Raw genomic sequence first — 12,668 nt, 5'->3', positions numbered from 1 at the left:
TCCCCCTTATGTTAGAAAAACTAACATATATCCCATCTTCTTTAGGGGAATTCATCTTTGTGCATCATGGTAGATTAATTAATCATATACCACAAAAAAAAAGCATTAGATGGAAATATCTGGTTCCTAACCCTGAACCAATTGTGAAGGGAGAATTATCATACTTTATTGGTCTGAAGCATTCAAATGATGTTGTATACAATATATCATATCTCAGACCACCACGTGAAGCTTTGTTCTCATAAGCAATGGTTTAGCTATTTATCGCAGGCATTCAACGCCAAACCAGCTTGGTACAAACTAGCATTAACAAGATGAATTATCTTGATTACATAATCTGAAAATTGCGTTCTCAACTCAATCGTTTTTGAGCAAGTAACTTTGCATATGTCAAACTGCAGGTTGACAATAAACGCACATGTGACTCTCTTATCGATGCATCTATTTAAGACATCACATAATAGGTGAACGGGCCCATATTCACCTTCTATATTTTTTCAGAATTTAAGGAACTCAATCTCAACTTTAGCCAGTATAATCAACTTATCATGAGAACAAACAACAACAATAAATTATTGAAGAATCTTCTAGTTCTTCAATATATGTCAAATACTCAATCTGCACATCATATTTGAATCGGGATGATCAAATCGCTCATGCCGATTAATAAAATTATTTATACTAGTAAACTTCAAGTTTACCATGTCATGTGCTATTTGTTTTAGTAAACTTCTGGTTTACTATGACATGAATTATTTTTGTACCAATAAACACGGTTTATTGTGGCATACAATTCATCATGCTTACATTTGTTGTACAAATCGAGTAACCTTTCATATTCATATTTCTTTTCCACTATGATATTTTGAAGATATTTAGTCCTCCAATCATTTAAATCTTCAATATGATAGTCATTTACTTTAGTAAACTTCGGGTTTACTAGAACTTTTGTTTCGATCATCACACCTTCAAATATTACAATCTAGGATGAATGACATAATAATATATAAGCTCTTTAGGAGCCTTTAATTTATTCTCCATAATCACATATTGTTCGGACACTACTGGTGTCATGATACTTGTAGACAAATGATTAGGCTCTTCTGGACCTTGATCATTAATTTTTTAACTACCAAATATTGCTCAGATACTGCTGGTATCATAAAAGAGTTTTAGTTAGACACTGCTGGTGTCATGAAATAAATAGTAATTAAATGGACATCTAAAGACAATACAATTTATAAATGATTAAACATTAAGTTCTAAACTTCAGTATTTCAAACATCTCCTTCAGGGAGATTTGCTATTAATGTCTGAATATTTTGTATCTTAGCGGTGACAACAGAAATATTACATCCTCAATCAAGAAAAATACATGAATTTGTTATTTCCTTCGGGGAAATCAATAACAACTAATCATGCTATCAATGTGGTTATAATAGAAAATATTCTATAAAATCTTTTTCATTTGCCTTGGAATGATATATAATAAAAGTATCCAAGATAATTTGACGTACGACAAGTACGTGCAAACAGCAATGACCTTCATACCACAAAATAACATCTATATCTTTTGCTATTTTATCTCTTCAGGAGGTGTGTTGTGGTATTTCTTCATTCACTTCAGGGAATAAAACTTGGTCATTTAGATGAGCTTTATACATAATTTTCAATAGCTCATTTTTTCTCTGAGTCCGCTTTAATATATTTCCCAAACTTTTTCTACTTGTCAAAAGTTATACCGATACTTCTAGACTACCAAAATACATATAGAACAATTCCTTAGTAGTAAGTTACGTAATACCAAGACATGTTAGTAATTTCCGAATGCGACAACTTTAAAATCTCTAGTTAACTAATTATATCATACAAATTGCTAACAACTTACTTTCCATAAACATGCATATAATACCAAATTAATAATCACGGGAATAAGTTCTCATAATATGACCAAACTAGCAAAGGAAGGGACAAAAATATATTCTGTTTAATATAGTGAAAGAAGGCAATTTATGAGTGCCACCTTTGCAAATAAAAATAAGGCTAATCGGATGCCTTTTCCTTTTAACAAATATAGATATTATATCAATTTCAAAAATTACACATAAAACCCTTAGCCAATTCCAAATATAGTATAAATTTGACGTTTGAAACCAAAGGATTTTGAGAATTGCAATTGATATCAAGATATTGAATTGAAACGGTTGGACACTTTCAACCACGATATATTTGAACGGCATGTACTTTGTCCTACGACTTCCATAGTTTGATATTAGGTCCAGTATGTCTAAACTCAACCAAGATTAGTACTTGACAATTCGTTTCCAAAGTAAAAACATTTACAAAAATAGGATAATATTTATCCGCTTTATTTTTACGAGTCTTACTACTTCGGGAGTAAGTTTCGATTTAATGTTTTAGGAGCAAATTTCGGATTTACTACTACTTCGGGAGCGATTTTTGAGTTTGCTACTTCAAGTAGATTTCTGAGTTTACTACTTCAGGAGTAAATCATAGAATTTTTTTTTTTTTCTCAATTATTCTACCTCTTCTGGAGGTGAGTTGTGATAACTTCACAACCAATCACACATCTGTATTTATAATCTTTACTAAATAATTAAATATCATCACATTCACTTCAGGGAATGGATCTGTATTTATAACATTTATCAAAAGTTCTCATTCTTCAGGGATGGAACATAATCATCTGAACGTGCCTTAACCACATCAAATAATGATCGCTTATAAGTTATAACCTCTTCTAAGATGTTGCTACTTCAGGAGCAAATCGAGGCATGAATATAATATAGAGATTTTTCTCTAACATATCTTCAATTATAATCACAACAAGCCTATAAAAATATTACCACTCCGGTGGTAATAGGCATAATTTAGTCTTAAACGAGACTACGGCAATATCACCACTTCGGGTGGTATAAACGTAAATCTTAGTCATGGTGAGCCTCCAAAATGAATTGAAAACAAAAAATAAACAGTAATTTAATAAATTACTAAAAGGTTAAACCAGATGAGAATATCTTATATGTTGCATCAGCAAAAGAACTGTACTTGGCAAAGAATTATGGAGATATCACTTGATAATGATATAATAATAGAGTTACTGTCATAAATATGCTCATTATGATTCACCAATATTACCTGGATATAATAGTCTACTTGTCCGTGGTCCATTGAAAAACTTAATTACACTTTGTTAATCAATCTGGACAATTAAAATAGCAGAGGAAGATATTACCTTTGACATCTTGAATTTGGCCTTAGGATTTGGAGACTTACCCTTAATTGCTGCCTCTCGGTCAAGTTCTCTTTCCACTGGAACAATTATGCACCGACGGTATGTTATTTTTTGTGAACAAGAAAATTAGTTCCACTTCAATAAATTTGAGACTCGTCTTGATAACGTATTATAAAATAATAAAGCAAGCAAGAAGAATATTATGGAGAAAGAGAGAAGAGATGAGAATTCTTTATTTCTCTTGTTAGGGATGTCAATACAATAAAGAGAACCTCTCTATTTATAGGAGAGAATTGACTTAGTGCGAAATCATGGCCTATGGCCTAAAATTTCTCCTAAAGATAGACATCACAATATTATAATAATATTTATAACAAAATACTTTTTTTTCTTTTTACTTTTTATTGTCCTTCTTTTTGGTCCTAATGAGGATTTCTAGGTAGTTTTGCTGTTCCCGGATGACCCATGTTTTGTAGCAACTCTTAGTTGAAGATGGTATATAGGTACTCTCTATTCTACTACTTTGTTTGACTTGACTCGACCAAAAATTTAATAATAAAAATGACTTTAAAACTTTCTAAATTTGTGATTATATATATTTACACTTTTAATTATAAAATAAAAAAACATGTCATTTTTTAATGAACTAATAGGGAAATAATATCAAATAACATGAAATGAAGGAGTACAATTTTTTTTTTATTATGTGTCTAATATAATTGACATTTTTTGTTTCTTACAAAAAAAGTGGACGAACTCTTACACGTTTGCGTTCACAAACTTTAAAAGTTCACAAAATAAAGCGGTCATATCTTATTCGCATTCAATAATTACGTTTTCAGATATGTTAAAAAAGGTTAATTTGTTTTTTCTTAATTTCACTATAGCACGCATATGAGTTACGCGGTTTAGCAACGAAAAATGAAACTAAAGACAAATAAATTTTTATTAAAACTATGAATTATGAAACTGATAATATAGTCATGACCTGAAATGATAAAAAAACAACAGTAATAATTTCCCATGTCGTTGAGTGATTTGTCCTTACTTTCTAGTAGGAGTATTATACCATGATCTCAAGACCTAAATATCAAATTAACAGAACTACCTATAAGTGGATACTGAAATTTTAGTAAATTCACAGTTTTGCTATTTTAATACCAATATTAATTAGTTTTAAAAGTTTATACTCACGGATAAGGATTGTGTTTGAGTAATAATAAGTACACTCATTCATCCTTAACACATCGGAAGTCTCGAATTCAAATTTTGAATATAAAGTCACCTTTATTAGGACATGATTCATTGACTTTTTTAAGTTAAATTCAAATTTAATCTAATTTTAATGCAGGTGCCAAACACTGGGGATAGATATTTTTTTTTTTTTTACACTAAATGCTCTCTAGGACAAACTATTGCCAGCCAGCAATGATAAAGCAATTGTCAAGACTGTTGTTGCCCCTAAATCCATGCAATTGGCACTATTTGCTCTTTGCTCTTTGCTCTTTACTTATATACCCTTCTTCTCGCCCTTAATTGCATACTTACCCCTGTAATAAAATCACCATCAAGTTTTTTCAACAATATCAACATATTCCATCTAAAAGTAGCCAACAACTTATCAATTATATATTCACGAAGATTATAAATTTATATGATTTTCAAATCAAAGTGGCATATGGTCCGTACTAAGTGCCTCTGTATATGGGGTCACTTTCCGACCATTCTGAACAAATACATTATTTTATTACTTAGTTTTTAAGTAATCATTTTATCATGCTAAATAAATCATTGCGAAACTTAGATCTTAGGCAATAAGTGCAGATGTTACCGCACCTTCTATTCTTTTGTGACAATGGCTTCCGACTTAATATAAATTTTCAATTTATTACGTAATATACTCTCTCAATTTATGCGATACTTTTCACTTTTCAAAATTTAAAGTGCATGAAATTTGACAAACATTTAAGCTGTATTTTTTCACCAAATTGATATGAGAAAAGTTGTAACTCATAACACATTTCATGTAATTTTCAAATATATAAATTTTAATCTTATAATATAATCCAATTTAGCTTCAAAGTTTAGTCAAATTGACTCCGAAAAGTGAAAAAGTATCACACAAATTGGGACGGAAAGAGTATGTGTGTTTTTGTGTGTGTGTGTGTATATATATATATATATATATATATATATATAGAGAGAGAGAGAGAGAGAGAGAGAGAGAGAGTCCACTGAATAAGTGTGTTCATGCATATGTTGTCACAAAACCTTCGTTTTTGGTTTCTCATTGTGTGTGTGCTTTGTGTGTTGTGTAATTTGAATTGTGTGTGTGTGTGTGAATGAAGTTTCACTTTGTCAGCATAGTGCTTCCTATCAAAGACGATTCCATTCTCATGATTTGAATACGAAATCTATAGTGAAGAATGAGTTTTTTACCACTGCACAACCCCACCACTAACTTTGATGGTGTGTTGTCACAAAACTACACTCGTTTTCAATATATTTAATTATTCTAGCTCATATGGATGCTACAATAATAAGTGGTTCAATTTGTGGTTTGTCAAGTTGTAGCTTGCATTGTTGTTAGATAAAACTTAACTTGTTTACGAGCGTTGCATTATCCATATTGATGATTGGAAGGTAATTTGTCTTTTTAAACGATTTTGGACAGTTTTTACCAGTTGAGTTAGCTTTCTGGGATTGAGTTAGACCGAGAATTCTATCTTTTATCAAGTAGCCGCTATGTTTTTGGAGTCAATTAAGTACTTTCACGTATTAAATCATTAGCATTAATTAGTTGATCACATTGCATAAATTTCATCGAGCACATATTTAACCCCCCACCCACCATTTGGAAGCTATAGCAGCCTTAGCTAGTATCAACATTAGTATGTTGCGAGTTTTTAGTAATTAATAAGATATTTTACTCAGTTAAGAAATGATCCTTACTTGAATTACTCTATTTAGCTATTTTAATTATAGTCTTTCCATTGATAGTCTGGTTCAATACTTCAAGCATATTAGATTCTTAATTAGTACTATTAAATTTATATTATTTATCTGTGTATATTATAATATTCGTCAAACTTGTTTCTAGCTAAAACAGACTAACGTTACGTTCCCGAAATGACCATTATCGTTTAGCGCTTTGTTGACCATTAAGACCAAGACCAAGTTTTGGTCAAATCAGTCAAATATCCTCAGTGTCATGTTGGTAATTTGTACTATAAACAGTGGTAAAAGTGTAAAAGAATTTTTTTATCTTCAAACAGGCCCCACCCTTTCCTCTATTTTCAAGTCCTTTTCTCATTTCTTTACTAAGCTTCCCACCCACCCACCCCGCTTGTTTCTCTGATTGACGCAATAAACACTCATAAAACTGATTCTGTCAAGTGAAAACCCGTAGATCTGATACCAAAATCTCCTAATTTGGGTAAGCATTCGCTTCATTTCAGTTCTCTTTTATTGTTTATATGTATAGTTTGAGCAATGAGCAACGCATTTGTAGTGTACCTGTGTTTTTTTTTAGTACGATTCTTTTGAAGATGATTTTATTCGATGTTGGACTGAGATCTAAGTGTTTTGAAAATAACTGTGGTGTTTTGATTGCTGTTAATGTAGTGTTTTGGCTCTAAATTGATGTACATTTGTGTGTATGTAAGGGCATGTAGTTCGGAATTTTTCCGGTTTATTTTTTTGCTCTACTCAAATTTTAATCGCAGTAACTGTGGCTTTTTATTATTGTTGTGAATATGCTGTTTTGGTCTTAAATTGATGGACATTTGTGTGTAATTTTTCTGTTCATTGGAGGATTTTTCCGGTTTATTTTTTGCTTTACTTAAATTTTGTCCAAGTGTTTTTTCGAGTAACTGTTGCATTTTTATTGCTATGATGTACATTTTTTGTGAATATTTTTTCTCTTTGTTGTAGGATTTTTCCTCTTTGTTGTAGGATTTTTCCTGTTTAGTTTTGCTTAACTCAAACATTCATCTAAGTGTTTCTGGAGTGACTGTGGCGTTTTGATTGCTTTGAATGTAGTGTTTTCTCTTTAAATTGACATACATTTGTGTGTATGTAAGGGCTTGGAGTTAATTTTTCTCTTATTTGGAGGATTTTCCTGATTATTTTTGCTTTGCTCAAATTTTTATCCAAGTGTGTTTCGAGTAACTGTGGCGTTTTGATTATTGTGAATGTAGTGTTTTGGCTTTAAATTGATGTTCATTTGTGTGGGGATAAGGGCTTGGAGTTGGATTTTTCCTCTTTATTGGAGGATTTTTCTTGTTTATTTTTACTTCACTCAATTTTTGATCAAGTGTTTTTCGAGTAATTGTGGCGTTTTGATTGCTGTGAATGTAGTGTTTTGGCTTTAGATTGATGTGCACTTGTGTGAATGTAACGGTTTAGAGTTGGAGGATTTTCCTGTTTAGTTTTGTTTTAGTCGAAATTATAGGACTGATGCTTTATCCTCATAGTTGTTGTAATGTGTGCCCTATCAGGTAAGGTGCAGGAAGTTTCAGGTTAATCTGTGGGTTTTGTAGTTCACTAAGACTGCATTTTTTAAGCGACGGTGAAGGTGAACTTGCTCAGCACATTCTATTGCTATCCATGTCTGGTTTCTGGTCCTGCTAGTGTCCTCTGTTTCATTGTAGAGATTTTTTACTATGTCGTTGTAGCAGGCTGTTTACCCTCTTTTGTCGTTGCCAATCTAGGGTTATTATGCAGAGTCAGTTGTAGTTGGTTCTTAAGTAATCAGGCTTTGTAAAAGCTATTCACAGATCACACTGTTAGAGTGTTAGTGTTGAAAGTTAAACCTTGTTAAAGGAGTGAAAACCAGAATGATCAGAGACCCAAGAAGTAAAATAGAAAGATCAACAGTTATTCTGCCTCTATGTCTAGAACTTAATAGAGGTGTAAACTCCATCTTTTTCACAACTGTAGAATATTTTATGGCTTAGTAATATTGATGACTGCTCAATAATTCATTTAGTTGGACTTTCTGGTTCCTACTTGTGGTTATGCTATTTATCCTGTGAAATTTCAGCAAACTTCATCACCAATTCCTGCAATACGTGTCCTAGGTTGAAAATTTAGCTTGCTTTTGGAATCATTTCCAGGTTTGGTCAAAGTGACTGAAGATGGCAGCAGTGGATGATCAAACTACTCCTGTTCTTGACAAAACAACTTGCGGTTCCCTATTACAAAAGCTGCAGGCAATTATAATTCTTTTTTTGTGGATTTAGTCTCAATCTTTTAAATAATTTTAAAAGGAACCAATCAAGTATTCTCTTTAATGTACATACTATGTATGTAGCTGTTGGATAAAATAAACTTGTCTGTTGATGCAGCAAATTTGGGATGAGGTTGGTGAAACTGATGATGAGCGGGACAAGATGCTTCTTCAGATAGATCAAGAGTGTCTGGATGTCTACAAGAGAAAGGTTGACCACGCTGTGAAGTCACGGTCTCACCTTCTTCAGGCATTGGCAGATGCCAAAGTGGAACTCTCCAGGCTGCTATCGGCCCTTGGAGAGAAGACATATGTTGGAATTGTGAGAACATACTTCATTTTTGTTATGAATGGACAGAAATATTAAATTTCTTTTGTTTGCAGCTGGAACTTGGAAGTCATAATGCTTCCTTTTTCTTATGCTTGTTATCCTTTCTATGGTTGATTCTCTAGCCTGAGAAGACTTCAGGTACAATCAAGGAACAGCTTGCAGCTATAGCACCAACACTGGAAAAACTGTGGAAGCAGAAAGACGATAGGATAAAAGAGTTCTTTGATGTGCAATCACAAATTCAGAAGATAAGCAGTGAGATTGTAGGGACTAGCGAGCAAGTTGAGAGTCTTACAGTGGACGAATCTGACTTATCTGTAAAAAAATTGGATGAGTTTAATGCGCAGCTTCAAGAGCTCCAAAAGGAGAAGGTATAACCAATATTCACAAGAGAAATGTTTATAGGCTGCCTGCTTATTTGGTCCTGCTTGGCAGATAATCAATATATTCTTGTTCAAACTATGCAGAGTGACAGATTGCACAAGGTCCTTGATCTTGTGAGTACCGTGCATGACCTTTGTGCTGTTCTTGGCATGGACTTCTTCAGTACTGTCACAGAAGTTCACCCAAGCCTGGATGATTCTACTGGTGTACAATCAAAAAGTATTAGCAATGATACATTGTCAAATCTGGCTAACACCGTCTTGGTACTACAGGAAGATAAGAAACAGCGATTACTTAAGGTGAATGTCCTTACTGTTTTAAGTTGACCTTTTTTTTCTTTTTCCTAATAATACCTCTCATGAAGTTTAGCCTACAGCCTCTCTATCTTCCGAGATGGGGGTAAGGTCTGCGTACATTTTATCCTCCCCAGACCTCATACTGTGGGATTTTACTGGGTATGTTGTTGTTGTTATCAAGTTTAGCCTACGTCGGGCATTTTCTGCAATCTACATTATTCAAAATTTGGATCCTCCAAGCACAACTTGTCTGTACTGATTAAAAGGAATAGCTCGTTAACAAGTCTGCTTGTCCATGCAATGTGCATGATTGGAGTTCCTTTCTTTGGAATAGTTTCAGTCTATATGGACCTTGCATAATTCATTCAACTCACATGACAGAAATTGACAAGCACTCAGTTTAGCACTTCAAACATGTCATTGCCTGTAATATATCATGTCCACATGTTGAACATTTCACTCAGCCCACTTCTTTTTCAATTCAACTCTCTTCTGATTGTATTCCCTCGTGCAGCTTCAAGAATTAGCTACTCAGCTAATTGATTTATGGAATTTGATGGATACCCCAGAAGAAGAAAGGAGCGTGTTTGACCATGTTACCTGCAACATATCAGCTTCAGTAGATGAAGTGGCCATTCCAGGGGCTCTTGCTCTTGATCTGATTGAACAGGTATTTCGAGATGGAGATGATCTTAGAATCCACTTCAAGTGCTTTAATAGCTTTCCACTAACTGCTTTTCTATTGTTATTGTCAAGGCTGAAGTGGAAGTTGAAAGGCTTGATCAACTTAAGGCTAGCAAGATGAAGGAGATTTCTTTCAAAAGACAGGCTGAACTGGAAGACATTTATGCACGTGCCCATGTAGAGATTGATACTGAGGCTGCTCGAGAAAAAATTATGGCACTGATCGATTCTGGGAATGTTGATCCTGCAGAGTTACTAGCTGACATGGACAATCAGATCGTAAATGCAAAAGAAGAGGCTCATAGCAGGAAAGAAATATTGGATAAAGTTGAGAAATGGATGGCAGCTTGTGAAGAAGAGAGTTGGCTTGAAGACTACAACAGGGTATGTTCTCTTGTATTCATCATGTTGTCTTTCCTCCTTTTTTTCTTCTTGTGTAGATATATTCTTCATGCAGTCTTGTTGATGAAGCATATGAGGTGAGTACGGCTTGATTTATTAGTATGTTCGGCAGAGCATACTTGTCAGTATATTCGGTAGAGACAGAACCCTTTTTCATCCTTTCACCTTTTTTGAAAAACATACCTGTTTTTGAGTAGTTGTGCTTCTCTGCTACTATGTTTCAAGTTATATGATGTTAGGACGCCACAATATTTGGAATGAAACAGCGATATATATAAGGAAGAAAGAACTAGGTCATCATTGATATGCTTCAAAATATTTAGTTCCCAGAGATCCAGTTCAAGAAGCTAGTAAATCATCATAATTAGAAAATCGACTGAACTCTTGAACTGTACTGATTTGCTACTTTCATAACGAAAATCTAAAGGAAGAAGCTGCATATGAATTTCAATATGGTCATCACATTTAAGATAAAATCTAGCTGACAACAATGGTGAAAGTTGCTTACTTTGACTTGTGTGGTACATCCAATTATATGCCACTAAGCTGTAGTAGTTGTCTGCCCCAAAAACACACTTTGGTTCTTCCCCTGCACTTCTACATCATTTCTAACTGACTGCAGTTGATAGTAGTATGATTTAGAACCAAAAACATTTTGGTTTTTGGGTAAAATGGGGTTTCCATGCCTGTAGTTCATCAGTTCACCATAAGGGTATCCCTCCATGGGAATTTTGATGATAACGTGTCATAAATTATTGTGAAACAGGATCATAACCGGTATAATGCAAGCAGAGGTGCACACTTAAATTTGAAGAGGGCTGAAAAGGCTCGGATATTGGTCAGCAAAATTCCAGGTAAATCCCGAATTAGTGTTACATCACTGATAAAACTGATTATTGTGGGTATTAGTGTTGGCTCTGCTGGATATGTTTGGGAGGGCACCTCTAAAAAAAAATGATTCTGGGATTATGCAAGTACTTGTCAGTTGTACCAAGGATTTCTTTAAGGATCTATCTAGTGTCTTTTATTACTTAGTTTTTCTTTCCATTTCAAGGAGCTTAAGGATTCTTTCTTGCTTGACTGGAAGTTCAACGATTTAAGATCCATTGCCGTTCTGTTGTAAACAAGATTCATTTTATTGTTGCATATTAGTCGCTGAATCTAAATATAAAATTTGGTTATGCAGCTCTTGTGGAGTCCTTGGTTGCAAAAACTAGAGCATGGGAACAAGAGCGGGACACCACATTCACTTATGATGGCGTTCCACTACTTGCCATGCTAGACGAATATATGATGCTCAGGCACGATAGAGAAGAAGAGAAAAGAAGGCTGAGGGTAAGTCCAAAATCCGTTAAGGGATATCACCTCTATTTAAGTTAATTGGTGAAGAAAAGCTTGACATAGCATTAGTTTTTGCTTGATGTCATACCAAGAATGACTAACTGAAGGCCTAAGGACATGTTTCTTTTTGTATCTTACAGGACCAAAAGAAGTTCCAAGAGCAGATGAGCAAAGATCCAGAAGTATTTGGATCCACGCCAAGTCCTGCTCGACCACTTGGTCCAAAGAAGGTAACAGGCCCACGAGCAAATGGCAGCGCCAATGGGCCGACCAGCAGAAGATTGTCTCTTAATTCCCACCAAAACGGTTCCAGGTCAACTAATAAAGATGGGAAGACCAGACCTATTGCTCCTTTGAATTATGTTGCCATGACCAAAGATGATGCAGCCTCTCACATTTCTGGAACCGAGCCTAATCCAAGCACACCATAGTAGTAACCGCTGAAAAAGAGATGTGTACTCATATACCATTGTGATGTCTTCTGTTGTTCATTACTAGTCTAGTTCATGTAGTAGGATAAATACGTGGACAGTGATTGATCAGAGAGTAGAGACCTAATAGTTTGTGCTATATTGGTTAATATTAGAAATTTACTCGAAATATTGGCTCCTATTCTGAAAAACGGAAGTTCAATAACCAAAATGTAGTGATGCAATGTCTGATCATCGTCTAGACTTGCCCTGTTAACTTAGAGGAAAGATCGTTGATTGCTAAAGATTAGTTTGATTTAGTGCTCAATTATGG

The 12,668-nt window shown here is 34.1% G+C and overlaps 1 protein-coding gene across 3 annotated transcripts; it reads left to right on the top strand.

Annotated features, from left to right (window-relative positions):
- The first annotated feature begins 6,574 nt into the window (after nt 1-6,574).
- On the top strand, nt 6,575-12,596 carry LOC132036450 (65-kDa microtubule-associated protein 1-like). 3 transcript variants are annotated; one of them, XM_059426795.1, is made up of 11 exons: nt 6,615-6,692; nt 7,756-7,826; nt 8,374-8,469; nt 8,605-8,808; nt 8,940-9,188; nt 9,285-9,500; nt 10,012-10,167; nt 10,254-10,565; nt 11,350-11,437; nt 11,770-11,918; nt 12,065-12,596. In XM_059426795.1, the coding sequence occupies exons 3-11, from the start codon at nt 8,395-8,397 to the stop codon at nt 12,353-12,355; spliced, it is 1,740 nt and encodes a 579-aa protein (XP_059282778.1). In that variant the 5' UTR covers nt 6,615-6,692; nt 7,756-7,826; nt 8,374-8,394; the 3' UTR covers nt 12,356-12,596. The 3 variants fall into 3 exon arrangements, with proteins under 3 accessions (XP_059282774.1, XP_059282778.1, XP_059282777.1); XM_059426794.1 differs by having other exon boundaries at nt 6,627-6,692; nt 7,756-7,832; XM_059426791.1 differs by lacking the exon at nt 7,756-7,826 and having other exon boundaries at nt 6,575-6,692.
- Nucleotides 12,597-12,668: the final 72 nt, after the last annotated feature.

This window comes from Lycium ferocissimum, chromosome 11 (assembly GCF_029784015.1).
Source record: "Lycium ferocissimum isolate CSIRO_LF1 chromosome 11, AGI_CSIRO_Lferr_CH_V1, whole genome shotgun sequence".
NCBI classification, from domain to species: Eukaryota; Viridiplantae; Streptophyta; class Magnoliopsida; order Solanales; family Solanaceae; genus Lycium; species Lycium ferocissimum.
Note: the sequence above shows the minus strand (reverse complement) of the source record. Positions and strands in the feature narration are given on the sequence as shown.

What these genes read in the sequence shown, in the direction of transcription:
- LOC132036450 (XM_059426791.1), top strand. Translation starts at nt 8,395, where the DNA reads ATGGCAGCAGTGGATGATCAAACTACTCCTGTTCTTGACAAAACAACT. An exon ending in AGAAGACATATGTTGGAATT is followed by an intron (nt 8,809 to 8,939) that starts GTGAGAACATAC and finishes TTGATTCTCTAG; the next exon opens with CCTGAGAAGACTTCAGGTAC. An exon ending in AAGAGAAAAGAAGGCTGAGG is followed by an intron (nt 11,919 to 12,064) that starts GTAAGTCCAAAA and finishes TGTATCTTACAG; the next exon opens with GACCAAAAGAAGTTCCAAGA.